The 25481-nt window shown below is 47.1% G+C and overlaps 1 protein-coding gene and 1 long non-coding RNA gene across 5 annotated transcripts; both read right to left on the bottom strand.

The window, feature by feature from the left end:
• Positions 1-823: 823 nt before the first annotated feature.
• Positions 824-25443, bottom strand: ulk3 (unc-51 like kinase 3). Of its 4 annotated transcripts, none has more exons than XM_088641488.1 (17): positions 25359-25443; positions 24803-25026; positions 23830-23970; positions 22063-22183; positions 21806-21901; positions 21229-21372; positions 20214-20296; positions 17044-17199; positions 16037-16142; positions 15778-15818; positions 14846-14948; positions 14338-14402; positions 13656-13734; positions 10103-10143; positions 8211-8258; positions 6867-6930; positions 824-2649 (listed from the first exon to the last, which is right to left on the bottom strand). In XM_088641488.1, exons 2-17 carry the CDS (start codon positions 24899-24901, stop codon positions 2633-2635), a joined length of 1404 nt encoding a protein of 467 aa, XP_088497614.1. In that variant the 5' UTR covers positions 24902-25026; positions 25359-25443; the 3' UTR covers positions 824-2632. The 4 variants fall into 4 exon arrangements, with proteins under 4 accessions (XP_088497614.1, XP_088497615.1, XP_088497616.1 ...); XM_088641489.1 differs by having other exon boundaries at positions 25367-25399; XM_088641490.1 differs by lacking the exon at positions 17044-17199.
• Positions 11457-13647, bottom strand: LOC148659360 (uncharacterized). Its single transcript, XR_015940450.1, has 2 exons — positions 13473-13647; positions 11457-12482 (listed from the first exon to the last, which is right to left on the bottom strand). It is a non-coding gene; the product is annotated as an uncharacterized LOC148659360 (long non-coding RNA).
• Positions 25444-25481: the final 38 nt, after the last annotated feature.

Genomic DNA, 25481 nt, shown 5'->3' with positions numbered 1-25481 from the left:
AGATGTTGTGCAACTGGTGATCTGTGGCTTGTGCAGGAGAGCATGCTGGATGAATGTCAATAACCAGACCCAGACATCATCTGTAAAACCAACCACCTTGGTAACATGAATGCACCTGAGATGGATCCACAAGAACTGTAGGCATAATGAAAGCATAATGCCATTGCCAAGGAGCTACTCACTCCTGACGTCAGAGCACGGATACAGGGAAGAGGACAGAGGGCCTGGTGTCAGGTTCTCCGAGGAAGTAAAATATTGCTGCCTGTGCGGTCCACCCCGCTTAACAGGTCTGCTCGGCTCCAGCTTCTGGTGGCTCAGCCTGGAAGTGGGAGCTGAAGGCAGCTGATCTTTGGGTCCAGACACCTGTCAGAGGAACTGTAATCAGTGCCAGAGCCACCAAAATCAGAGAAAAAACAACTGCTGGCCAGTTATTAGACTATTCTCATGAACAAGTGAGACAGCCAGCTGGGACGGCGAGTCACAAACTGAGGTAGCCCCTAGTAAAAGCAGGTAAAGACCCAACTGTTTTTGTCCATCCTGGGTCAAATGACATTTGACATAAACAGCACACTTTCTACAAGAACCAAATTCAAAACCTTGGAAACAATTCTGGGAGACCAGCTGGTTTTCCCTGATATCCAGTTATCTGTACAGAGGGATGGAGCCTAAATGAAATGAGCACTGGTTGGTAAAGGACAAGGATCCCTTCCCTCAGATGTTTAAAACACAAAATGACTGTTTCGGTGGTATGAAAGAAATTTATAATTCTTTGGAAAATGAAATAATATGAACCTGTCAAAGAAAAAAAGAGGAATCCAACAGATTAAACAAGAAAAAAGACATTTATTTTCCATTAAACTGGCAATCAAATAAATATATAAACTGGCAATCAAATATATATTGAATCATAGCAACATTTTTTTAAAACAAAAGCTACAATAACAGCAGTAATGATGATATAGATGTCTGGAACAAAGACTCTTTCCAGTTTCTGGGGATACATTTCAAGTATTGGTAAATAAAAGTCCCAAGTATCTTAATTCAGCATTTGCACAGACTGGCCGTCAGGAGCACTCGTATTACACACAGACCACAGCGAGGCACTGCTGGACTGTACAGTCCAGAGATCGAGAGTGCTGGCCATAATCACTTAGTCTTGTGACTGAATGGCTGTGATGTACAGCAGGTACAGTATCTCTCTGAATCTACTGTGCCAGCAATGTTGGGATTGTATGCTGCTGTTGGCAGGATGAGAAGAATAAAGCTTCAGTATCGGTCCTTTTTGCTCATTCTGTGCCCAGTCCCCAGGAGTTTGTAAAAAATGTGTCATTCCATTGGATGAACCAGCCATGCTGCAGGACGAAACACCCTAAAACCACCTTTTCTCACAATGGTAGGTGTGTTGCAACTGGTTGCCAGAGACGTGCTATGGATCACACTTTCAGGGCTCCACATCTGCAATCCGCTGCAAGAGCTGAGACTGAGGGACTGAGGCACTGAGGCCCCTGTTCACAGAGCCCGTTTGTGCACTAGAATTCTTCACAGGTGCAACAGCAGCCCACTCTGCACTCCTACTCAACTTGCACTCGGCCAAGGGGAAAAAATGACACGGACCGAGAGCAAAACAGGCGTTTGTGAAAACAAAGGACTAAAACAGAGAGAAACAAACAAGGAAATCTTTAAAAATCTGAAATTTAACACATCATTCACTTTCATTGAAAAAGCAAAGAATACACAAATTATCAATAAGTGCAAAAAAACTCAACAAATTGTATACTCGTAGGCTGATAAATCAACTCACTCAAGGGCATGCCTCCACAGCGAGTGTGAACACCAGCAAGCTCTGGTTCTGGGAGTGGAAGGCTGCAGGAACACCAAGCCTGTCCTGGGAGACCCTGCTCCCCAGACACATCCGAGTCCTACATCACACGGAGCTGCTGGAGCTACTGCAGAGCGAGCCGCAGCCTGCAGAAGGACTGTCACTGAGCACAACCCAGGAAATGAATGGTGCAGAGTAGGTCTCATGGTGCAATTTAAAAACAAATAATTATTAAGAACTTATTTCAAAATATTTTCTGAGGCGATTCTCTCTCCATTCCTTAATATGAAAGTGTGCTCATTGATCAACTAATGCTTAATAACAATAATGTTGCACGTATGTGCAAGCTAACCATGCAGTTTCTTTACAGTTACAAACCAAGCTGTTGTTAACTACCTGAGCTCCAGTAAACTATAACACGACTGTTGACGCAGCTGTTGGTAGTGAACTTGAAACGTAAAAAGTTGTTCTGCTATGTGAAGGAAGACTCTACTGGTCTGGATTTGTTATAAAGTCCATTTTCTCCCAGGGCCCGAAGAGGGCAGAGAGACTTGAAGCCATCACAGTGTTTCCCGACAGCACAGAGCACTGAATTCAGCAAAGCACGCAGTGAGCACACGTTTCCAGAGCTGAGAAGCAGCCTGTCCCTGAGCGATCAGGCTGGTGCCACAGGATCTGTGCCCATCCTGGCCGCGGAGCCGGCGGCGCTCAGGGGGGCCAGAGGAAGAGGACGACGCTCTGTCCAGGCTTCAGTGACCGGGCCGGCCCGGACTCCAGCCCGCCCTCACACACAGCTCGTGTCACTGGCCAGGGTCACTGCAAACAGCAGGCTAGGAGAGAAAACCGCAAGTTCAACGCAACAACCTGCACGCAACACTTGTCTGTTTTTGTTACCCTCATCAATCGACCAGTGAAAATAAGACAGCATGAAGTATGATTGTATCACAGCTCTGGCCCTAGACAGGCATTATTCAGAGTTAATTATTCTTCTTCGCAGTGCATCCTCCCAGAATACAAATCCAAAACTTTCTTGCACTTGATTATTACGCTTTCTGAAACAATCTTCAATATAATCCCTAGTGTAAAATAAAAATAAAATACAAATCAAATACAGTCTGAATAAAACGTAAATGGTCAGCAGACACGTTTGTTGATTGTTTGAGAGCTGTTGATCCCCTGGGATAAGTGAAGACTAAGTGTTGGGTGTTTGAGCACTGTGTCCAGCCCTGACCAGCTGGCTGTAGCTGCGCAGGAGCAGCTTCTGTCCGCAGGCTGGACAGGGCGGTGTGTCACACTGGTACCCACTCTGCTTTCCTTCAGACAAAACACGACATCTCACACTGAAAATTCTCTGCTCACACTTTTGTTCAAGTTTTCTGCAATTGATTCAAGATTAAGTTTGAAATATTTGATTAAGACCTTTAGACCTCAGTTCTGCATTTGCATAGTTTGTGTTGGGGGTCGAGACGATTTATGTAAAATCAATATATACATCATTTAAGCAGTTATATGAAATGAAGATTATATATATACAGTGTGTGCATATATAATCTTAGTCTTACACTAGACTTTTTATGTATATATACACTTCCAATACCAAATCAGGCTGATAAATTTCATAGGACAGCAGCTGGTATCACAGAGGAAGTTTCCAGCATTCCCAGACTGGAGCAGGGAACACTCTTGGATGTGCACAACGGAGCAGGGGAAATTTAAACTGAGGGCTCTGGACTGAGAGAGAACCGGGCTAGAGAGAAATGACAGAAGGTTTTCAGCTGAAGAAGAAACTCCACTCCTACTGTATGTAGCCCGTGAGAGGAGAGCTCCCAGCCTGCCGGCCCAGCTGAGCTGTGCCAGAAATCCCTGGTGCGTGCTGTTTCAAGGAAGCGGGGATCATTAGAAGACTGTCAGCTGGGCTCTGTATAAACATTGTTCAGCTGCTGTTTTGGCTGGGTCTAGTGTTGTGTTTGTGGGCCGGAGAGGGTCCTGAAACGTGCTCCCTGCATCACAAACCAGGGCTACCCTCTGCTACAGAGGTCAGCCCTGAGGCACATGGGGGGGCATAAGCCAAGCAAAACCATGTGCTGTTGGAGAAGTAGGCTCACATTGAGCTCTATTAGCAGCTGAAGAGTGCTGGAATTATTGCTTCGGGTTTACAGGTACTGTTTTCTGCAGACTGTCCACAGTGCTGTAAAGCAATCCCCCAGATCTGCAGGGGGTGTGAAGATTAGCTTTCAAAATGAGAACAGAAAACCAAAAGCAAAAATCCAACAGCTCAGGCTACACTAGGGTGAAACTGCCAGAGCTACTGCTGTGGAGTTCTAGCTAATTCCACAGTTTTTACTCCAGCGTGGTACTGTTACAGGTTCCATCGCTCTTTTAATTCCCATATTACGGTTCAAGTATAATTCAGAATCACCACACCTGCAAGTACGACCATGTGCCAACTGGTGCAGTTCTGCTCATGTGGGCCACAGTATTTTTGGTTCAGCCTGAACATTATCCTCTACTGCTTCTATCAATCAAATGATCAATTTAAGTCTCTTCAGTGGTCCAAACAGAAAACAGAAGAACACGCAGGCTGAGCACTACCGGCAGAGTGGATATAATGGCCAGAAAGCTGTTTGCACAGAGGAAAAACTGAAACTGCATTTCATATACAAAGAAATGAATGCAGAACAAATGCCATCACTCGATAAAAAAGCTGTCAAATGCAGCCTTTTCTAACTCTTGACAAATAAAACTCAAAATAAGTAACACTGATACTACCTTAATCTGAACGTAGCAATCATACACATCCTACAGATAAAACTGAAAACCTAGTTTTCAGATGTTGGCTGTGCCCTTTGCAGCGACGATGAAAAGAAGAGAGCGAAGGTGAGGCTGGGCCTCCAACGTCCCTGGGGAGAGAGACGGGAAGAGGGGGAGGGGGGAGGGGCCGCCAGCCCACAGCCCTGCCAAGCGCCCCTCTGCCCCAGCCTGTCTGACCTCTCGCGTATGAGGGCGAGAGCAGGACCGGGAGCCCGAACCGCAGGTCCATCGACATGACCCGCCCTGGGAAACTGGCTCAGCGTCTACACTGAAACCAGCCCTGCTGCCCTCCAGCCTGCACACTGATACAGGACACCGCCATTTCTCAACAGAAGATGAAAAAGGAGTGAAAGTCTGGAAATTTAGCAAACAATCCATTGAACACGATATTTTGATTTTGTTTCGCAACTCTGTTAAAGAAAACAACCAGCAGCACTGCACTGCTTGAAATCCCAGGAGCTGATCCAGAGCTGTTCTTTTTTTGGATATTGGGAGTTCTTTACCCTTTGTTCAAATGCTTAGAATTTAAATTTAGCCCTCTAAAAATGCAATTTTCTACTTTACAGCACAGCAGATGCAAGTACCTGCCTTTATTCTGTACATTCTTCACAGGGCAAGGGCTACAGACACGGCTTCACAGAGGACACTATTTCATGTGACAGGGCTCCCTCCCCTCCACACTCTAAATACTGTCTCCGAGGCTCCGGCCTCATGTTCCCTGAGTTCAAGATAACATAATGGACCTCCCCATTGTCCCGCCTCTCAGCTTGGCTGAGCACAGACAGCAGGGGCTGCTTTCTGGTTCAGTGTTCAAAGGCACCCCTCACCCCCACCCGCCCCCATCCCTCCAGCCCACAGAGGCCGGCCCCCCCGACCCCAGCCCAGGTGCCAGGAAGAGCTGGCCTGCAGCTAGAATGAGCTCAGGAACTGGAGAATGAGAGGGAGGGACGTTTTCACTCAGTTCTGAAATAGCAGGGGGTGCCTGCAGGGTAAGAGCCAGATTCACTTTCACAAGGTGAAATTTATTGGATGGCTACACAGCTGGGGAAGGCTCTGATCTTCTGACCAGAGCGGGGCTAGAAGGCCTCATTTTTAAAGCTCAGGGACTCTAAGCCGAATTAATGATCATACCTTTGGTGCAAATAACATAGGGCTCTACTGAACCCGAGTCTGAATCTGGCTGTATGTATTAATGTAATGGCATTAAACTAGCTGTCAATCTCTCGTAATACAGGCATCACAGAACTGGTAGAATTTCTCACTTAGATCATTTATACCAGCCAGTGACGCTCATGAATGGTATTATAAACACTAGGTGACAACAGATCTCACTGGTTTTCTATAGTAATGACCACAGCCAGAGAGTTGTAGCTCTACTCCTGCACTGGCAGCTTTTACGTCCTCTCAATCAGCACCTGATTGACACCAGGAAATCAGCTGCTCTAGAGTCTTGTCATAACTTAATTAAGCCCTAAAGCTCTGAAGCTGAATGAAATAATGAAACTCGAGGATTAGAGCTACCCAATGAAGACAAGGTACCATATACCTGACAAAACACTGCTATCTGATCTCAAAAGAAATTGTGACTTAGAAGTTCTTAGTCCAAGAGAAAGGTCAATACTTGCAGTCTTCAGGAGCACAAATTACATTTTTTGTACATTAAATATATTTTATTTTTTTGTTTTTGTTTATTTGGGGTGAAATATCTGTAGGTATAGGTAAATTCAGATAAAGGAAAAGTTATTTCCGTGAGAGCGCCAGTTGATTATTAAAAATGTTCTCTCAGCGGAAACAACTCTGCAGTGTAAATAGCGCAACAGGTGACGTTCACATAAAGAATTTGTTGATTTCAAGATCTAGAAAATTGTAATAAAAGCTAAATAACCTACAGTACTATCATTAATAAAACATCCTTAAAAAAGGACAAACAGTCTGGAGGAGTAACTGCAGGAAGCCACATGCCAGGACTGTTCTGACCAGATTTTACACACCCCCTCCATCATCAGCTCGCACTGGCAACAGGAGGCGCTTCTTCGAGCCTGTTTACACCCAGAGCCTGCTGATGACTTGTACTGTACATGCGTGAAGCACAGGGACTGTGCTGAGAGAGCAGACTAATATACTGGGATAGGCTGCAATAAAACCAGCATGATGGGCCTCCGGTTTGGAACCACTTTGTTCTGAATCATATTCCACACCGATTCATCCCCAATCTTGCAGAGGTCCAAATACTCACAGCTCTTCACGGACTCAGAGAGAGCCTCCCTGTCCATCGAAGCTTCTGTCTGTGTCTCCCTCATCTGAGAAACACATAAGGACACTGTAACCACATTGCCCAGGCTTAACCCCACCCCACCCCAGCCCCAGCCCCAGCCCCAGCCCCAGCCCCTCTCCTCTCTGCCGCAGGCTCTCTCCTCTCAGCCCCAGGCCCACTCCCAGGCCCTCCTCTCAGCCCCAGGCCTTCTCCTCCCAGCCCCAGCCCCAGGCCTTCTCCTCCCAGCCCCAGCCCCAGGCCTTCTCCTCCCAGCCCCAGCCCCAGGCCATCTCCTCCCAGCCCCAGCCCCAGGCCATCTCCTCCCGGCCCCAGCCCCAGGCCATCTCCTCCCGGCCCCAGCCCCAGGCCATCTCCTCTCTGCCGCAGGCTCTCTCCTCTCAGCCCCAGGCCCACTCCCAGCCCCAGCCCCACTCCTCTCTGCCGCAGGCCCTCTCCTCCCAGCCCCAGGCCCACTCCCAGGCCCTCTCCTCTCAGCCCCAGGCCCTCTCCTCTCAGCCCCAGGCCCTCTCCTCCCAGCCCCAGCCCCAGCCCCAGCCCCTCTCCTCCAAGCCCCAGCCCCAGGCCTTCTCCTCCCAGCCCCAGCCCCAGGCCTTCTCCTCCCAGCCCCAGGCCTTCTCCTCCCAGCCCCAGGCCCTCTCCTCCCAGCCCTAAGGCCCTCTCCTCCCAGCCCCAGCCCCAGCCCCAGGCCCTCTCCTCCCAGCCCCAGCCCCAGGCCCTCTCCTCCCAGCCCCAGCCCCAGGCCCTCTCCTCCCAGCCCCAGGCCTTTCTTCTCAGCTCCAGCCCTCTCATCAGCCCAGGGCCCCACAGTTGTCTGGCAGCAGCTCAGGGCAAAAAGCCTTGTCTGGGCTGAGGTTCAGAGAGGAGAGCAGACCCGAGTCTGTTACAGGAGGAACTCTGTGATGCCTCATGCTTTCATCTAGTGGCAAAACACCAACTCATCTAGTGGCCTCCTAACTCAAACATACAGACTCGGAACAAACAGATCAGCAACAACTGGGTGACTTCTGGCTCTGATGCAATAGTGACGGTTTTAGAATATTTGTTAAGTTACTTTGAGTAAGAATAAAAAAGGCTCTGTTTTTACATTGGCATCACTTGTCTTAAAGGAGCACTGTGCTGCAATGTTCAGAAAACCTTAAAATATTATTTGGTCCAGCTCAAAAACAAATTCTAGAAGAAAAGATTTCCTCGCCTTTTCAGTGCAGCTTTAGCAGGTTTTTCTACCCTGCGTCAGTGATGACAAGGCACACGCTGAGCACCTTCAGACAAGCTCTCGCTGCATCAGAGGTGGGAGATTTACTGTACCTTCAACTGCTCTTTGAGGTATTCCGCTCTGCTCATCAGGCTTTTAATCTAGAAAGGCAAACACATCCATTCATCAATGAATCCTGATTTTATTCATTACTGATACTTAAACACTTTTAGTTCATTATCAGTACTGTCAAACCCACAGAGGAAAACCGCAATGCAACACTTTCGCTAGGCAGCCAGTCTTTCAAAATGAAATTCACAGCTCCCGCACATTTCATCACGAACCCTTAATATCAAGAATTTTGCATTTCTGTGTAAAGCTCAATTCATTCCAACAAGGTGAGAGATCCCTGAGAAAGTGCCCTTTCTGCCTGTTTCCTTAAATACCTCAAGATCTTTTTCTCCAATTGCTTCCATCTATGCAGAACACAGTGCCTGCCCACAGACCTGGATACAACACAGTGAGTGGCCTGTGCTCCTCTCCATCATGTGGCTGGTGTCTTTCAGACAGAGGATACGCAGAGCTGTCAGGTCAGCTCACATCTGTGTCAGATGTCCCTCATTGCAAATAAAGACATACTGTAACACAGATACTCACGTAACGCACACTGCACTGCCAGAAGAAAGCAATAGAGTCTCTTACGGATGACCTTAAGGGATCCTTAAAGCTCTAAAACAAGCTTAAATAATTTTGTTTTTACCTGTTGCTATTTTATTTTAGTGCTAGAACTCAGAAAAAGATGCCAGTACATGCATTACCTCAAATCGTTAACACCTGCTATTTTAAAATGAACCATTTATGAAGACTGATTATTCATCTCTTCTGTTAAACAGAACAGTTTAAAAATGAAGTTATCGATTTGCTCGCAGTCTTTGTTTGCAGCTGATTCTAAATTATATTGTATCTTACAAAATAAAAGGGGGTTTACTAAAAAAAAACTACAATTAAACCAGCTTTCAATGCAAGTTTTTGACTGTACGTGCAGAGCATGCTTCAATAACCAACAACATCAGAGATGATTCTGACCTCCCTCAACTCAGAGTCTTTTTAAGATTCTCGACTCTGATCTACAAGGCTGCATGTAAATTAAATTTAGTTGCATGGAACAACACTGAGGTTATTGAAGCTGTTTTTTGTCAACACATGTTTTTGATTTTCCACACTTCTGAGCTAAGCATTAGATTATTATAGCGGCATCTGAATTTATTTAAACACCAATAAAACTTCAAATGAGGGCACCACAGTCTCAGCGTCTTTAATCTTCCCTTTTTGTTATTGAAGTCTGTCTATGGAAAGTCTACACAATAACTTTTCTTTCACATGCCAAATTACATGAGATAATCAAATTTATGCCTCATGAAAATAACATCATTATTTTAAGATTATTCAGATTTTTTTCAAATCACAAAAAGAAGTCATTCTAAGGATCGAACTCCAGAGGTCCATGTGTGTCTTTCTTCTAATCAGGTACTTAACACTATTCCTTCACCAAGGCCCGCTGTGTCTGAACAGCTTGAGTAAATAGGTGAGACGGTTATGAACATGGCACGGCCCAGACAGAACTGCCGTCTGCTCGGATTAAAGACCTGGGACATGCAGAGAGGATCAGCTCTGGCCAGAAGGACCCTGAAAAAGCCCTGGACACCACTGCCTTCTTGTTCTTCACACAAGCTCAACCCCAGCTCAAACCGCGGGCCAGCCTCTACATCCTAACTATCCAGCAGGTATGGTGCGAATTGTACTAGTCCGTTAATATTGGCCGAAGCTACGTCTGTGTGTTCAGTTCCACCGTTCTCCAGCACGAGGGGCGGGCCTCTGTTAGCCACGCTCCGAGTCGTGGGGGCTGCTTCCTGCGGGTGTCCCCGTGGGGCGCAGAAGTACGACGTCTGCTGCTGCTCAACATGCGCCCCTCCTGCCAGCAGCCCGGCGGCAGAGACGCCCTCACCTCCCCATGCAGCAGCTCCCTCCTCCGGCCCTGAGGCTCCGCTGCAGAGCACAGAGAGAGAGAGACCAGTCACACCACAGGCGCACACGATCCATGTGCTTTCTGTATTAAATACACACTCATTGGCCGCACCGCTAGCAGCCCACAAACAGCATGCTGGGCCTTGAGCAGCGTATGGGATGCACGCCAGTAGGGTCTGGAAATACCTGCAGTACTATTCCATGCCTTTCTTTCAGTAGGATTGCCTTCTGTCAGGGATTGAACAGCACATTCCACCAGTTACTGGCCGGGGAAGGCAATGGAAGGCGAAGCCGGTCTCGGGCTCCCAATCCAACTACACACTGCCCACCAGCGAGAGAGGCGATGTATGTGGGGACTCCTTGTATTTTGTCCCTTGAGTACAGCTCTTGTGCTACAGTGCAGTCCCAGCTGAGCCAATAGCCATAAAGCAGCTGCATGAATGCTGCACATTTGTACATTCTTACAACCGCAAAGCCATGTAGACTACCCTGCGCAGACAGGCTGCACAACCTGCGCAGACAGCAGAGGAAAGCCAGGCCTGGTCATTTTAGAGAGGATTTGTCCTTCATACCATTCAACCACAGGCTTGAGATCAAAGAGGGACTGATGCTGATCTGATAGCTATGTCATGAGGTAGAATCAGTGCCTCAGGAGGACAGCGTAGACTCCTTCGGGACAGATCCCGAAGCACTTTGGGGCAACCCTGTTGTGAAAGGCGCTATATAAAAATAAACTGAATTTAATTGAATTGAGATCCACACTCCTAAACCCCAGCTGCTGGTCACCACGCGTGCAGCAGGACTACAACTTGAGAAGCACACTGTGACATTTCCAGTGATCATTGTTTCAATTCTGCATCCTTATAGGTTTGAAAAGCACACCTCTTGAGGATGGGTGAAAATCAGTACTACTGCCAGGAACATTCATTCTTCCTGCATCTGAAAAGATGTAGGTGTTTTGCTTTGTACACCGAAATGTTTTATCACAACACACTAATGTTTCTGTAAAACAGGGAACAAAAGTCAAGTGTGCCAGACAGTGAAAAACAGAAACAGGAGAGTGGCACAGGACAGAACCACACAAATCAAGCCACAGAGGGTCACTGAGGAGAAACCGCCTTAGTCTGGCTAACATTCAATGTTAGAGATCTGCCTCGATCCTGCTGGAAAGGGGGGCTTTACTTAAGCACTTCTCTATTAGAATAAAGAAGTTTTTATTTGTTTCCAACGTATAATAATACTGACAAATGAACTGCGCTAGCTCAATTTAAAACAGATGGCACTACTCATATACCACACACATGCACTGGCATTCTGCACACTGAGCTAAGAAACCCCACATCTGGCCTGTCCTGTGAGGGGTGTCTGTCACCAGATGAGGTAATCGAGCGGCTGAGTTAATAAACGCTAACCCACAGCCAAAGAAAAACAGAGATCTGCTCAGACAGGGTTAGCAGAAAAGCTGAAGTCAGGTCTTTAATGAGTGCATTACTAGAAAACGAAATGAGAAAACCCTGGATATTTACAACTTCTCAAGATCAACACAAACCTGATTTTTCAGTTTTTTACTTTTTTTGGTATTCTGCTGCAAAATCATTATTTTTTCCATTCTTTAATAATGTAATAATCTATGGTCTTTTTCTGATCAATACAAGACCAAATGGTATATCTTCTTAAGGAAGACTCATTTTTACAGATTTGTGGTAGTACTTTGCTGTAGACTGATAATTTTAAATTTAGGAATTAATAACATTTATTAATTGATATCATGCCACAACATTTGTATTCATTATTTGGATTTCTGCTGTTACTTCTGATTTAATTCTAGGTTATTAGAACACAGAACAGATGTAAAAGTCCTTCAGAGGAGGCAAAAAGAAACCGCAGTGCTCAGAGACACAGCAGTGTGGCACAATTAACTTACACTGCACCACCCACAGCAGCAAGGAAAGAGATCTCAACATCCTATTGCTTCTGTTGTGGTCATAAGCTGTGCACCTGAAATTAATATGCTTTCATTGAAAATCTTGTAAAACTATATAAAAGGGCAGAAATGTGTGGCTTTATTAAAGACTTTATAGTATCACAGGTGTATTTTCAAAATTGCAAATGTAAATTAACACATGATCACATAGAAAGAAAAATGCAGGACTTTTCACAAGTTAAGATGTCTAATTAAAATAAAAATACACCAGAAAGACTTAATTAAGATAGCAAAACTGCAAGCAGCTTTCATATACAGCTTGATAAATAGCCTTAGTTTATGATTCTTAATGAAATAAAGACTAATTTCTGTTCTTCTGCAAATAAAATTTGAACCAATGTTTGAGTGCAACAGATTCAGGGCAATTTCTGCAGTCCTGGAAGGGTTCAGAACGTGAGCCAACAGCAAAGTGTGCAGTTCTTATAGCCTCATGCACCAAGACGGGCATTGAAACTCTTCCATTTGTTTCGCTATTTTATTATTAAAACTGCATTGATGTGTTCAAATTGTCTTATGCTCTCCTTATTTAAGATGACAGGTTCCAGTTCAAGAGTACAAGAAAGGTCTTAGCATTTTGAAAAGAGAATCCTTGAATGTACAAACAAGTAAGGAGAGCAGGTACGTACAGACAGAAGAAGGCTGAAGAAAACAGCGGAGGAGTGTAGTGAGCTGTCCAAAGTGTGCTGACAAGAGTTTAATTTATTAAAAACTTTAAAGGGTTTTTAATTATTTTACCCAACTGTCCCCAATAGTTCCAAGCTACAGGACACTTAGCTTATATGTAAGGAGAGAAGGAGCTACTGTGAGCCCATCTCTGGTGTATGAGAAGATGATTTTCGTCTAATATTTAAATTCTTAAATTTCAATGCGTGTCGAACAAAATATGGATCATAACAGAAAAATTGGCAAGCGGCATAATATACACTGTATCAAAGACACTCTGCGAGATTTGTCACATCCCATGGTAATAACACAATTAGTGGCTCCAGTTTTCAGCATTCCTCTCTTTAAACCACAACCGATATGTTTTAAATGACCCATAAAGGTAATTAACACCTCCTGGGTTAAGGATCCTTCTTATCAATCATTACAATTTAATTTGTTCTGAATGTGATTTGCAAACAGCACATGCAGCCGTTTGAAATATTTCTGTCAGGTGATTACATTCAGCCAATTTTCAAAATAATAGCATTAACATGAAAACAGCAAGAATTCAGAGGATAAATTAGGTATGTGATGGAGGAGAGACCTAGAACTGTGTGCAGACCACACACTGCCTTCCAGAAGGAAACGCAGTTACAGTCATTTTCAACCAAAGCAAAATACATCTGCAGACATTTATTCAGCTGGGTATGTTATTGGAGACTTTCGGGTGAAGTACCTTTCTCAAGTGTACAACGGCGGTGTCTCAACTGGGATTCGAACTCACAACCTTCCAGTTACAAGACCAAAACTCTGACCCCTGAACCGCAGTACTGCCCCTCTTAGCTGCTGTTAAACGTGTGTTATAGCCAAATCTTTCCCATCAGCTCTGGGTGTCCACCCTCACCTGCCAGCACCAGCAGCAGCTCGCCTAGACTCTGCTGGTACAGGTCCAGTGTCTCCTGGCTCTCCTGGCCTTCCTCCTCCTGCAGGACAGAGAGTTACTGCACAGATTCTCTCACACCCACATCTGGTTTATCCCTAAACACAGCAACTTGCGCAGTGTCGTCAATCTGAGCTGCTGCCGAGAACAGAAATCAGTTTAAACCAGTGGGTGAAATTTTTTTCATTGTGCAACACAGAATCTGTGATGCCAACATGATTTAAATTTCGTTTTTTTAAATTTTTTTGCTTAAAAAAAAGAATTCTGCATTTATGTGACACGGGGGAGAATGCCCTCTTCATCTGCAGACAGTGAGCTCCGTGCGTCTGTCCAACAGCTCAGCACTGATGGAAAGACAGCTGTCTCCAGGAAAGCCCTGGCCTGTTAACTCCAGACCTCACCCAGCTGAGCAAACATCCAGTCTTGAACCTGGGATGTGTGGACCACAGCCTCTAGCTACATATGCAGTGAGCACCTTTCCCAGCAGAGCCACTCGGGGAGCCAGAGGGATCAGGTTTTTAAGAGGAACCTTCTTTCCCTGCTGAAGTGTGAGGTCAATAGGGGGTACTATACAGCGGAAATCCTGATCACCATTCCAAACACCAGGAATTCCGGAGAGGACGGACAGATGGCAGTCCTGCATTACCTGGGCTATAGCCGCAGATGCCACTTCCAGCGCGGAGAGGAGCCGGGGAAGACTGCGAGACATTTCTGGGGAAGGACACGGGTCATGTTAGGTCTCAAAGCAGTGCTGGAGACATTGCCATTACATTACTGCACCCTAAAACACCAGACAAACTGCCCTCCTGTCTCTCTTCGCAAACCTGTTTGTCAAACTAGAATTTTTGATGGGTTTCTGCACTGCAGCATTTACTGCTAAGACAACCCGAAAGATTTTAAACTATGTACCGCAAAAACGCCTCATTATCAAGAGGTGACAAATTACATCTGTAAACAAGGATGGATCTCTTAGACAGTTAAAAAAAATATGCATCAAAGGAGCAGTTTTTGAAAACAAAAATCTGAGCTAACTTCCCCTAAATATAGTACAGCATTATCCTGAGGGCAAACTCAACCTTCATCAAAATTACACTGTCCCTTGCGTCCATTAAAACATTATTTTTTAACTCGGTAACCTATAATGCATCTCTTACCTTTCAAAATGTCCCTGGCTGATTTGGCTTCTTCAAAGATGATTTTGTTGTCTGATGCCACCAGTGCTTTGAGCTCCTCAGCTCTGGAAACATACTGGTTCACCTGAAGGAAAGCTCAGCATCAGTCACTGACCAGCCTCAGTCCTGCTACAGACACGGACAGGGACACACTGTGGGAAAGCTCAGCATCACCTGCCCTGCAGCATGGCACTAGGGTACCAGTTACTGGAAAGACCCACCAGTACAGTACTACACAGCAGCTGACAGCGGAAACTAAGCCACTTTGATTGGCCTCTGTCATCAAGCAGCTCAGGGCAGGATTCACAGGTGATCCCCAGCCACTCCCCTCAACACGACGAAGCCCACACTCTCCTTGTGGGTCTCTTGCCAACACCAGCAACTGTACGTGACTGGGAATCAGACTGGTCCCTAGAACATGACTCGTAGAAGAGCCTAACCCTAACCCTCCGACGGTGAGCCATCCAACAAAATCAATCTTTTAAACACATTTTCCGCATAGAGATTTAATTCTGCAGGACAAAAACCCAGTTAAGACTTTGTCAAATATTTGCTTAAATTTCCATGCTACTGTCAGTATATTAACAAGATATCTGTCAAACTTACAAAAAAGCAAATTGAGATTTTGGGATTCATTTTTTTGAGTTGAGTCAATCTCCACCACCCCTTACCCCCACATCTCCTAGGGACCCCAGAACCCCATCATTCCCACAGCTGCCCCATGGCCATCCTTGGGAAGGGGCGATCTGACCCCGACTCTCCTGTGACAGCACCAGTCTCTCACAGGCAGATGCCAGCGCCTCAAGGGCACAGAGGGAGCGTGCCGCCAGCGCTGTGCTGCTGCTTGTCCCTCAGAGCCGCATGTCACAGACAGAGGAACTCATGACACTTCCCCCCCGATCCCTGCGACTCACCTTCTGTCTCAGCGCCTCTTTGCGCTGGATGTCAGTCTCATCTACAAAACACAATAAGAACAAGTTGTCTGGGGCCAAAGAGGAAACACAAACACTGCAGAAAGATTAAAGCATTTACAGGCATTTCTCAGGTACTATAGTAGACAGTAGTACTACTGCAAGAAATAGTAGTAATCTCTATTTGGGCCATTTTCTTGTCCAGAGGCTGAAGGGCCAGCAGGCGGTGGAACGGGTTCAGAGGGCAGTAGCGGCTCCTTACAGTGGATGGCCGGGACGAAGTGCTCCAGTGCGCTACAGTAGAGGGAGAGCGCTGCTGACCAATCCCCCCGCTGGTCTTTCTGGACAGCCTTGACCACCAGCTCTGTCTGGGTGAGACACACACAGAGAGACAGTGGACACTCGCCCCACAAAGCAGGCATGCACCCCGAGACGCGAGGCGACACCCTGCCCTGCTGCTCCACATTGCAGTGAAACACAAACGCATAGAAAGGGAACTTTTAACATCGCAAGAGTTATCAGGTCACTCTAATGACACAACCCAGTGAAAATCAGAACTGGAATCCAATTATCAAGGTTGATTGAAACCAACAAATAAAACCCATGTACAAATGTAGGCTAGAAAAAAATTCTCTCCATTCCATTTCCTGCAAAATCACTTTTTTCCTTCCTAAATTAGTAGCTAATCAACTTTTCAGGATTACGTGTGAATCATCTCCACTTCACTCTAACCCTCATTATCCTAGAAAAAAATTCTGAGGATGGCTTTGCACAGGTCCAGACCACAGTCCACTGCTGCACAAGCCCAGCAGACACCTGTCCAGCTTCTCCCAGAATCCGGCCCTCTGCTCCCTCCTGCAGCGTCGGTGCGGGTGGTACTGTACAGTCACACCTCCTAGAGGCACGAGCATGTTCTACCATTTACATCTGCCTTTCGTACAACGATCCACTACAAAACAAATCTCAAGCGGCTCATTGGCTACAGAACAATAACACTTCCAATAAACATTACCATGGGAAAGCAAAAACGGGCTGAGACCTCTGAGCCACACAGCTGAGATCCTCTCCAGGGCACTGAAGCACCGACTACACACTTCGTTCTATTGCTTTCTATCTCCTCTTTAAAAATGGAATTGAATGGTTATTCATTGGTGGAAACTCTCCAAGCCTGAAATCGCCACCCCTGCTCGGGGGAGCCGTGCAGACCCCCTCAAGGTCAAGGGAGCGGGCTGGAGGACGGGTCCGAGCCCCAGGGCCCCCGGGACTCACAGCTCTACCCAGGCTCTCCGCGCTGGGCATGTGCTCCAGGTCGACGAAGGGGTGGGCGAAGAACGCGGAGAAGGAGAGGCGGCTGTCGGGGTCTCTGTCCAGCAGGCGGAGCAGCAGGTCTCGGCAGTCCCGGGACACGTGCGCCCCCGGCGGCAGCTGCAACACAGGAGACAGAGGCCTGGCCAGGGGGACCCCAGTTTCCCCAGCAGCGCTTGCACCAACACCTCCCCTTTAATCAGCAGCTCACCCACCATTATCCACACATCCTGTCAAAATCAATGCTTCAGCCCTGCAGAGAACCAGGCAGCGCGGGCTCCTCGCTTCTTTACTGATGAAACAGCCTTTCTTTAAACTCCCCAGCCGTTCCTACTTACTTTTGCTTTTTTTGCTTTCAGAACCAGAATTTTATTAATTTCCCATTCTTAAGACGTGAAAAAATTTCGAGCAATGTGAATTTTTTTTTTCCATCAATTATCCTTGTAATTTCCTATGAACACATACTGGTGTTGTGTAGTCAAGCTTTCCAAAGCCCCCTGGAGTTCAGCATGATCTAAAACAGGCGTCCTGCTAGACCAGCTGTTTTAGAAAACATACACTGTACAAGAGCACTTCACTCTCCCCTTACTGAGCTTCATGCAGTCACACAAAAATCCCTTTGGAAGCATCTCGAAGCTGTAATGTGAGCTCCATTCGCAGCTCAGTGCCCATTATCCGCAGTTTATAGGGACCTTGACTCTAGGAGATCTACAGTATGTGGATAAAATGTGCTGGTGAGGCGGGAAGCAGTTTGGAGGCCGCTGAACCCGGGACCATTTCTATCTTTGTCTCAGTGACCAACCTGAACGATGCGTTGCCCTGCACAGACAGCCCGGACACTCATTTACAATCACATCGCTGTTAGCGTGACTCTGTTACTAGCATACTGTTGAATCCTGAACAAAAGGGGGTTTTGCATCACGAGACAAAAGTATGAAAGAAAAACCTTCCAGGAAAAAAACAGCACAAGTTAATTTAAATCTCACGTGAAACATGATTCCTCATAACTAAAACAACTACATCCGAGTGTCAATATTCAGCACAACCAAGACAGTAAAGTGAAGAAAACCTACTGGTAATTACAGACAGAGCAAAGGCACAAACTGGGGGCCTCCCTCTCGGTCTCCAGCTCTCACTGCGACAACTGTTTTTCCCGGAGCTGTGCCTGTGCCGTGTGAACTCTGGTGTCTCAGCCGGCAGCCTGGCCACTCCTCTGACCAGGGGCTGGACACTGCACCTGCTGATGCGCAGGCACAGAGAAACGGGGGCGCCCCCAAAAATATCTCCACACCACCCTCCTCCATTCTCCCCTCATCCTCCCACCTGGGCTGTCTGGCTCTCTTCCTGTCTGTCTTTACAAGGGGAAGCAAATTCCCAGACAGTCTGAGCAGGCGCCTGTCCCAGGGAGAGCTGTACCTCCAGCTGAAAGAGCCAGGCACTGCGCCACACTCCTGCACCCTCTCAGCCGAGCCGGGGAGAAAACTGCTCTTGTAACTCGAGCCTTAGTTAGGGGCTTACTGCTCCCCGGATTGAGAACTGTGTGCTGAGGGAAAGGAGAAATAAGTCAAGGCCAGATCCAGTGCTGAGGACCACAAATCTGGGGGGGAGATAATCATGTTTTGATCTAAAAGGCTCCCTGGTCATTTTTCTCCTCTCAGACCAAAGATACAGTGGGAAGTTTCTTTTGGTTGCCAAGTTCATGTCCACAGTTCTTGGAATTCTTGGAGTTCTTGGAGGTTTTTAAACCCACATTTTAACCACAATGTCCACAAAAACCCGGACAGTTATGATTTTAGTTTCAATCAGACACAGACTTGGCTAAAAAACAATAAAAGAAAAGCTGTTAAGTTATTTTTTCAGGCCCTTCGAGCAGGCATACAATAGATCCGATTTTTTTTTTTTACAATAAGTCTGTGAAAAGAAAGAGACTTTTCCCATGAGCAGACGGGACAACAGTCATATTATCAAGTATTCAAGAGGACTAAATAAACTTAATAGACTGTGGTCAAATTATAATATGAAATGTGAGTCTCATTACATCAGTACAGAATACCTGCACATGATGTGTTCATGTATTCACTTCAAGAAACTTTACATTCTTTTCTGTATTATTTTCTTTATCATAGTTTTTCTATGGTAAAACATATGGCATGGGATTGCAACACTATAAGATTTGCTCTCTATACTATGCTCTCTAACACTATAATTCTTTGCGTGGTTTAGCAGGAACAAAGACTCAGAAGAGATGCTTTGACAAACTGGACTAAGCTTGCCCAGGCTGCCCTCTAGTGGTGAAGAACTCTCCTCCTCTCATTCAAATCTTCCTTATGGCTCTTTCCACTCTTTTCCCCAAAACACAAATCCAATACACACAAGGTCTTTAAATATTGATCACGCTTCATCTCTAGCTCCAAAATCTTTGGCAACACTGAATGGTGTGTAAACATCCATTTCCAGAGCTGCAGTCCAGCTGTCACAACAGACTGGTTCAGACAGAGCGGATTCGCTGGGTTACTCGAGGTCGGCCGGGAGGTTGTGGCTATGGCTTTGTCATTCAAGAAGACACAGCCGTTTGTAAAAACAAGGGCGCTAACCTTGGTGTTCTGACTACATTTCACCTTAGACTTGTAGAATCTGTCATTCCTGAACTTCCTTAATCTGAATGATGAATCAGTTTCTCACTTCTCTGCCTGATCTGTGCAGTGAGGCCGCACCTCACTGGTGGGTGACTGGGGTCCCCTCTAGGTAAAGTGCTTTGAGAAAACTATTGGAATTCTGATTATTATTAACTCTGAGTTGCGTCCTTGAGGCTGCTAGAGAAATGCCCTGTCCAGCTGCTATCAGAGAGTGAAAAAGCATTTCTCTGGCTGCAAGGATTCGCATCAGGCAGGCAGGCAGCAGCCTCAAGGACACCTCCACCACGCGCGCTGGCGTCAGGACACTGAGGGTGCGGCTTGGCTTTCAACAGATGTGGGACTGTGAAGGACGAAACTGGGTCCACTGGCGATACATCAGATGTTTGTCATTGCCTCTGCTTCCTGCTGCGGGCACTGTGCTTGCCGGAGGGCAGCGTCACGAACACATCGACACAGAGGGACACTCCTGCTCCTGCTCCTGTGGCAGGTGTGTCTCACCTCGATGGGCCAGTCGCTGCGGATCTTCTCCTCCAGCTCAGTGTAGGACCGCGAGGCGAAAGGGGGCCGTCCGAACAGGGCCTCTGAACACACACAGGGGGCAACGACACAGACTGGGTCTTAGGCGGCGCAGCAGAACGCACGGTGCCATGGGACATCGCCGCATGCCAGGTGAGCCTTGAGGCAGGAGGCAGAAGCAGTCGATGTCCCAGAACACCGCAGGGCTGCAGAGCCATGCTGGCATGTGATAAGATACAGAGAGTATCGAGGTGTAGCGGGCCAATTGAAAAACAAAAAAGAAAGATTTAAATAAGTACTTAATAAATTGTATTGATAAGTGCATTTTTCATAGATAAATCTCAAAGTTCAGTACAATTGAATGTATGCAACCTAATTAAAAGCTAATAAATACTGAAATTTTGACTGCTAGCAGATCAGAGGCTTGTACAAGAGCCTTAGATGAATTACCTTTTAGCAGCTGAATCAACAGAAAGGGTGAAACTGTCTCCTTTCATCAGTAACCTTCCTTAGGCACTAAAAGGGTTTGAAACTGACTGATTTCAGGAATCCAGAATAAGACCAGAATAAGGCTGAAGGCACCCAGACACATTCGCCTGCGACAAGGCAGCGCTGTGGGATACCGGCAGGGGATGGGCCACAGAAATAAACAGATTAATTCAGATGTATTCATAAACTTCAGGCCATGTAGTGATGTGGCATCTTGAACATTACCTCATAAGCCTTCCGTAAAGAAAGTAAATACCCCCAGTCCAGATGCCCTTTCGTACAGCCTGCATTACATTTCCTGTAAGCGTCACAGAAACTAGACTGCAGACGTCACAGGGCTCCTCTTGGCACAGCGAGAGGTACTGGGAAGTTCTGTCCGGCCTCCCCAGCCAGGCAAAGGTCCAAACGAAGTCGCTCCCTGCGGAGCCCAAAGCGCCCCGGAGAACGGGGGACCCGCAGTGTGCGCAGCGCGACGCGGCGCGACCGGAGCCCCCCAGAGCCGCCTCACCGTACAGGATGACCCCCACAGACCAGAGGTCGACTCGGGCGTCGTACTGCCGCCTGCACACCATCTCCGGAGCCATGTAGAGGGGGGACCCGCGCAGCACGTGCTTCTCGTCCCAGGGAGACATGTACTGGGCGAAGCCGAAGTCTGCACACAGACACAGGGGCGGTGAGCGGGGCGCTCCACACGAGGCCCTGAAGGGCCCATACAGTGTAAACTACTGCCTACTGATCAGGACACCCACTGGAATATGCAAACGTGAGCGCTTTGAAGGGAGTAAACGGGTTTTTCCAGATCAGAAAATGCAGCTTTTCTCTCTTGTGCATTTCTATTCAATCTGAGTTTGTTTCAGAGGGAACACTTTAAAATAGCTGCAAATTCATCATGACTTTCTAATGAACAGCACTTTTATAACACCTGCTATCCTGTGCTGCTGTCCTGACATCAGTAGTACTTCACCAAACTCAGCTCTGTCCACAATTTCCTCCGACGCCACACACAGGTGTCCTGTAAGAGCAGGGCTGAATTCGGACCCCCGGCCTGCAGGGGCTGTGAGCAGGAAGCTGTGGTCAGACTGTACCTGCCAGCTTGAGGACGCTGCCACTCAGCAGGATGTTCTGAGGCTTGAGGTCCAGGTGGCTGATGTTCCGCTCATGGAGAAACTGCAGGGCGCAGGCTGCAGACGCGCAACACAGCAGAGTCAGGGCTCCGGTCGACCACACTCCCATCAGCTGAGCCACACACTTACTGGGCGACAGCGTAAGAACACAGCCTACAAACCCAGGACAGGGCCAGCAGGGGGTTGGTCAAGCAGGAGCAGGAAGCGGCAGGACTCACCGAGCTGCTGCAGGAAGCGGCGGGCCACCCTCTCCGGCAGCATGTGGCGACTGCGAATGAAGCGAGACAGGTCGCCCCCGGAGCACCACTCCATGATCAGGTAGATATTCTCACTGTCCCACTGCAGCCAAGACAAGCATCATCAGTCCACCGCCCCCCACCAGGAGAGCGCCCTGAGGACAGCGGCGGCTAATAACATAAAGAGCACACAACCACCTGTCTTTCTTCGGCTTTCAAGGGGTTCTGTTAAATTTGAAATGATACTTTTATTTGCAACTACTGGTTTACTTCAGAATAAGTCCAGAAGTCAAAAACCTCCTTGAATTTGGTGTCATAAATGTTTAAGGAAGCAACATCCATTTTCTGTCCGTGGCCACAGTGGAACCCCAGTCCAGTCTGCTGAAACTCCTGTCTACAGCTCAGGAGCCCCTAGACATGTGTGCCTTGTCCCAGGAAAACATTTACAATGTACAGTACCCATCAAAGCTAAAGGCTTCCTCTCGAGATAAAGCAATTACTTACTTTCATACTTGTGTTTATAGGTCACCTGACTGGCAATGGAGTGACAATAATAAATCTGGACAATATTAGATCACCAAGATGACATTGTATATATCCAGCAACCTAACTGACTGCATCTCTTGCAGAATAAGCCCAGCTATTTACATTGGTGAGACAGGAAGGAGACTGGGAAACTGTTTCAGGGAACACGTCAGGACTGTGAGGATCAAAGATCTCTCCAAACCTATAGTTCCATATTTCACCTCTAACGCCCCTTAACTGTTCGAAGTATCTCCTCCCATGCTTCATTAACTGCTGGTTTACCTTATACCTGAAGAAGGCCCCACAGCTGCGACATCTCTTTCTTTCCCATTCCGCATGGAATAAACCGTTACCTGTTCCTTTACAGTCTACGCATGCTGATGCAGCTACCTGCTTGAACTTCAATAATAAATCTGGACCTCAAGCTGAAAAGGTTTGTGTAAAGGCAAGCTGGCCTTATTGCACTAGAACAAACATCGCTACAGGTACATGAGGTTTAACAGGTGGAAAAGTGCCTTTCACTACTCCCCCCACTCAGTGAGCATGAATTACAGTTTTAGAAAGCTCAGAGACTTTGGCCTCTTTAGAAAAACTGTCATGATACTGTAAGGCTTCCAGACCAACAGGCATCTGGAACTCACATGATAAATATGCCAGGTGGCTTCCTCTACTCTAACAGTACATCTTTGCTTTAAGGCCTTGCAGACACGTCTCACAGCTTGGCAGCAGGAGCCAGACTGCTCCCCTCAGTGCAGCCCTCAGACTCTCACAAGCGCCGTACAGAGTCCTGCCCTAGTCAGTGATGCCACACAGCTTGTGGCGAACAGCACCCTGGAGACACACAGCGTTTCCTTTCTGCATCATCCGCAAAATGTTTTTAAAAAGCGCACAACTCAGGTCATTACATCTCTGGAGACAACAGAGCAGTACAGGAACAAGTAATAGGTTTATTCCATGCTGAAAAGAGAAGAAAGAAAAAACGTTTAGGCTGTTGCGCCTTCTTCGGGTGTAACCTTACTCCACAGCCAAAATGTTGTGGTTTCTTTCTTCTCTTTTCAGCACTGAATACACCTATTACTTGTTCCTTTGCAGCCTACGCGTGCTGACACAGCTACCCAGCTGAACTACTTCAACAGAGCAGTACGCTTTGTCCCTCAGGAAAGTGTCTGCAAGACCTTCAGAAAAGGGCTGGGTGTGTGGCTCCGAGTGGTGCAGATGGGGTACCTGGAAGTCCTTGAGCTGCACAATGTGGGGGTGCCGCACAGTCTTGAGGATCTCGATTTCCGTCAGCAGGTTCTCCGTGGATGCCTTGTTCAGACTCTTCTTCCCCACCACTTTCACAGCCACCACCTCCCTGCTGTCCTTCTGCGAGACAGTCGCTGTGAGTCCAGCTTGTCCTCAAGTCCAGATCCTATTATGCCCCTGCATCATGACTCTGCTCCACCCTGAGCTTACTCTTCACCTGCTCCTGCACCCTGGAGCACATCAGGAAGTGTACCCAGTCTCCACGTGTAGCAGCAGGAGAGTAGTAGGAGTAGGAGAGTTTTCCAGAGACAGGACTCTCAACAGCATCCCTGCCCTCTGGTGGTGGGGCAGTGTCAGGAGCAGGGAAAGGCTTGGGAGATACAGAACTGAATCCTGGGTCCAACAGCGTATGTGACACAAGTGTATCTGTCTCCATTAGTCAGAGATCATACATGTAAGTTTTACAAGGCTGGACTCACTGGAACCACTTGGTTCTTGGAATGAAATATCACAGTAAAAACAAAGTGCAGTCCTACAAATTGTATTTTTACACTGTGAATGTTCAACTTACATATATGTATTTGTAAAACACAGTTTCAAAAATCACCAGCCAAGTTCAGTGTGCTTATGCGAAACCACCCGTTCATTAAAAACACAGACTCACGTTATCTGCAGTGCTACAGGCCACTGTATAGCTGTGTATGTGCCGCCTATATTTGCAAACACTTACTGGTGGTTGAAGCGAAGGAATGGTGATTTTTTACACTGCCAAGTCCATATCGAAGCTTTTCAACAGAAACTCTGGTTTCTGACGGCCATATTTTGCAATAATCAAAATGAATGTCATTAGTGCTATCAGAATCCAAAGTGTCTTATCAAAGTGGGGAAACTGCGAGCGCAATGTCGGTATTCCTCGGAAGCTCTGTGCACGGCAGAGCCGCGGAGAACTCACCTTCCTGTACGCCTTGTACACAGCGGCGTAGGTCCCGCTGCCCAGCCTCTCGGTCAGGATGAACTCGGACAGTTTCGGGGGAGCGAAGCCTGCAGCCATGCCGGCAGTGGGGCGGCGGAGCTCGGCTCAGGAGGCGGACAGGCTTGGGGCCGCGGAGCTGCTCATCCTCCCCACTCTGGAGCCGGGCTGACTCGACATGCACCTACTTCCTTGTTGAAAGCGCTCTGGGAATTACATGCACCAATAGCGCGTCGTCACAGATCCGAAAGAAAATTAGAGTTAAATGGCAATTTAATGCGATTGAAAATGACAGATCTTTTATGGGCAGAGCAGCGATGTATACAGTGCATCTAAACCTAACATTTTCCAGTAAGTAACGTGTTTCCAGCGGCTATGTAAAGTGACCCGATGGTTTTAAATAAAGGTATAGAACAATAGTTTCCGAACCGTTTTGAGCCTCGTAAACCTCAATACGTGCACTAGTATAAATCTGTATACTAGGGGGACTAAAACAGTGTGCTCAAGGCGATCACTTATGTTTTTTCTGCAGACTTACTTCCACACCTGCTCAATGTGCATTTCTAGCTCTGTTTCCATACTGTACACTGTACAACGTCACCGCGATTTTAGTTACGGACGAATGCGGTGCTTCCCCCTGGCGGTGAGATCCTGCATCGGC

Source organism: Lepisosteus platostomus, chromosome 7 (genome assembly GCF_059453375.1).
Source record: "Lepisosteus platostomus isolate fLepPlt1 chromosome 7, fLepPlt1.hap1, whole genome shotgun sequence".
Lineage (NCBI taxonomy): Eukaryota > Metazoa > Chordata > Actinopteri > Semionotiformes > Lepisosteidae > Lepisosteus > Lepisosteus platostomus.
The sequence above is the reverse complement of the archived record's forward strand: the minus strand, read 5'-3'. Positions and strand labels throughout refer to the sequence as shown.

Coding starts and splice junctions, on each gene's coding strand:
- ulk3 (XM_088641488.1), bottom strand. CDS start 24,901: ATGGCTGCAGGCTTCGCTCCCCCGAAACTGTCCGAGTTCATCCTGACC. Junction 15,819..16,036: donor CTTCGTCCCGGCCATCCACT/GTAAGGAGCCGC, acceptor TGTGTTTTGTAG/ATGAGACTGACATCCAGCGC. Junction 14,403..14,845: donor AGCCAGGGACATTTTGAAAG/GTAAGAGATGCA, acceptor GTCCTTCCCCAG/AAATGTCTCGCAGTCTTCCC.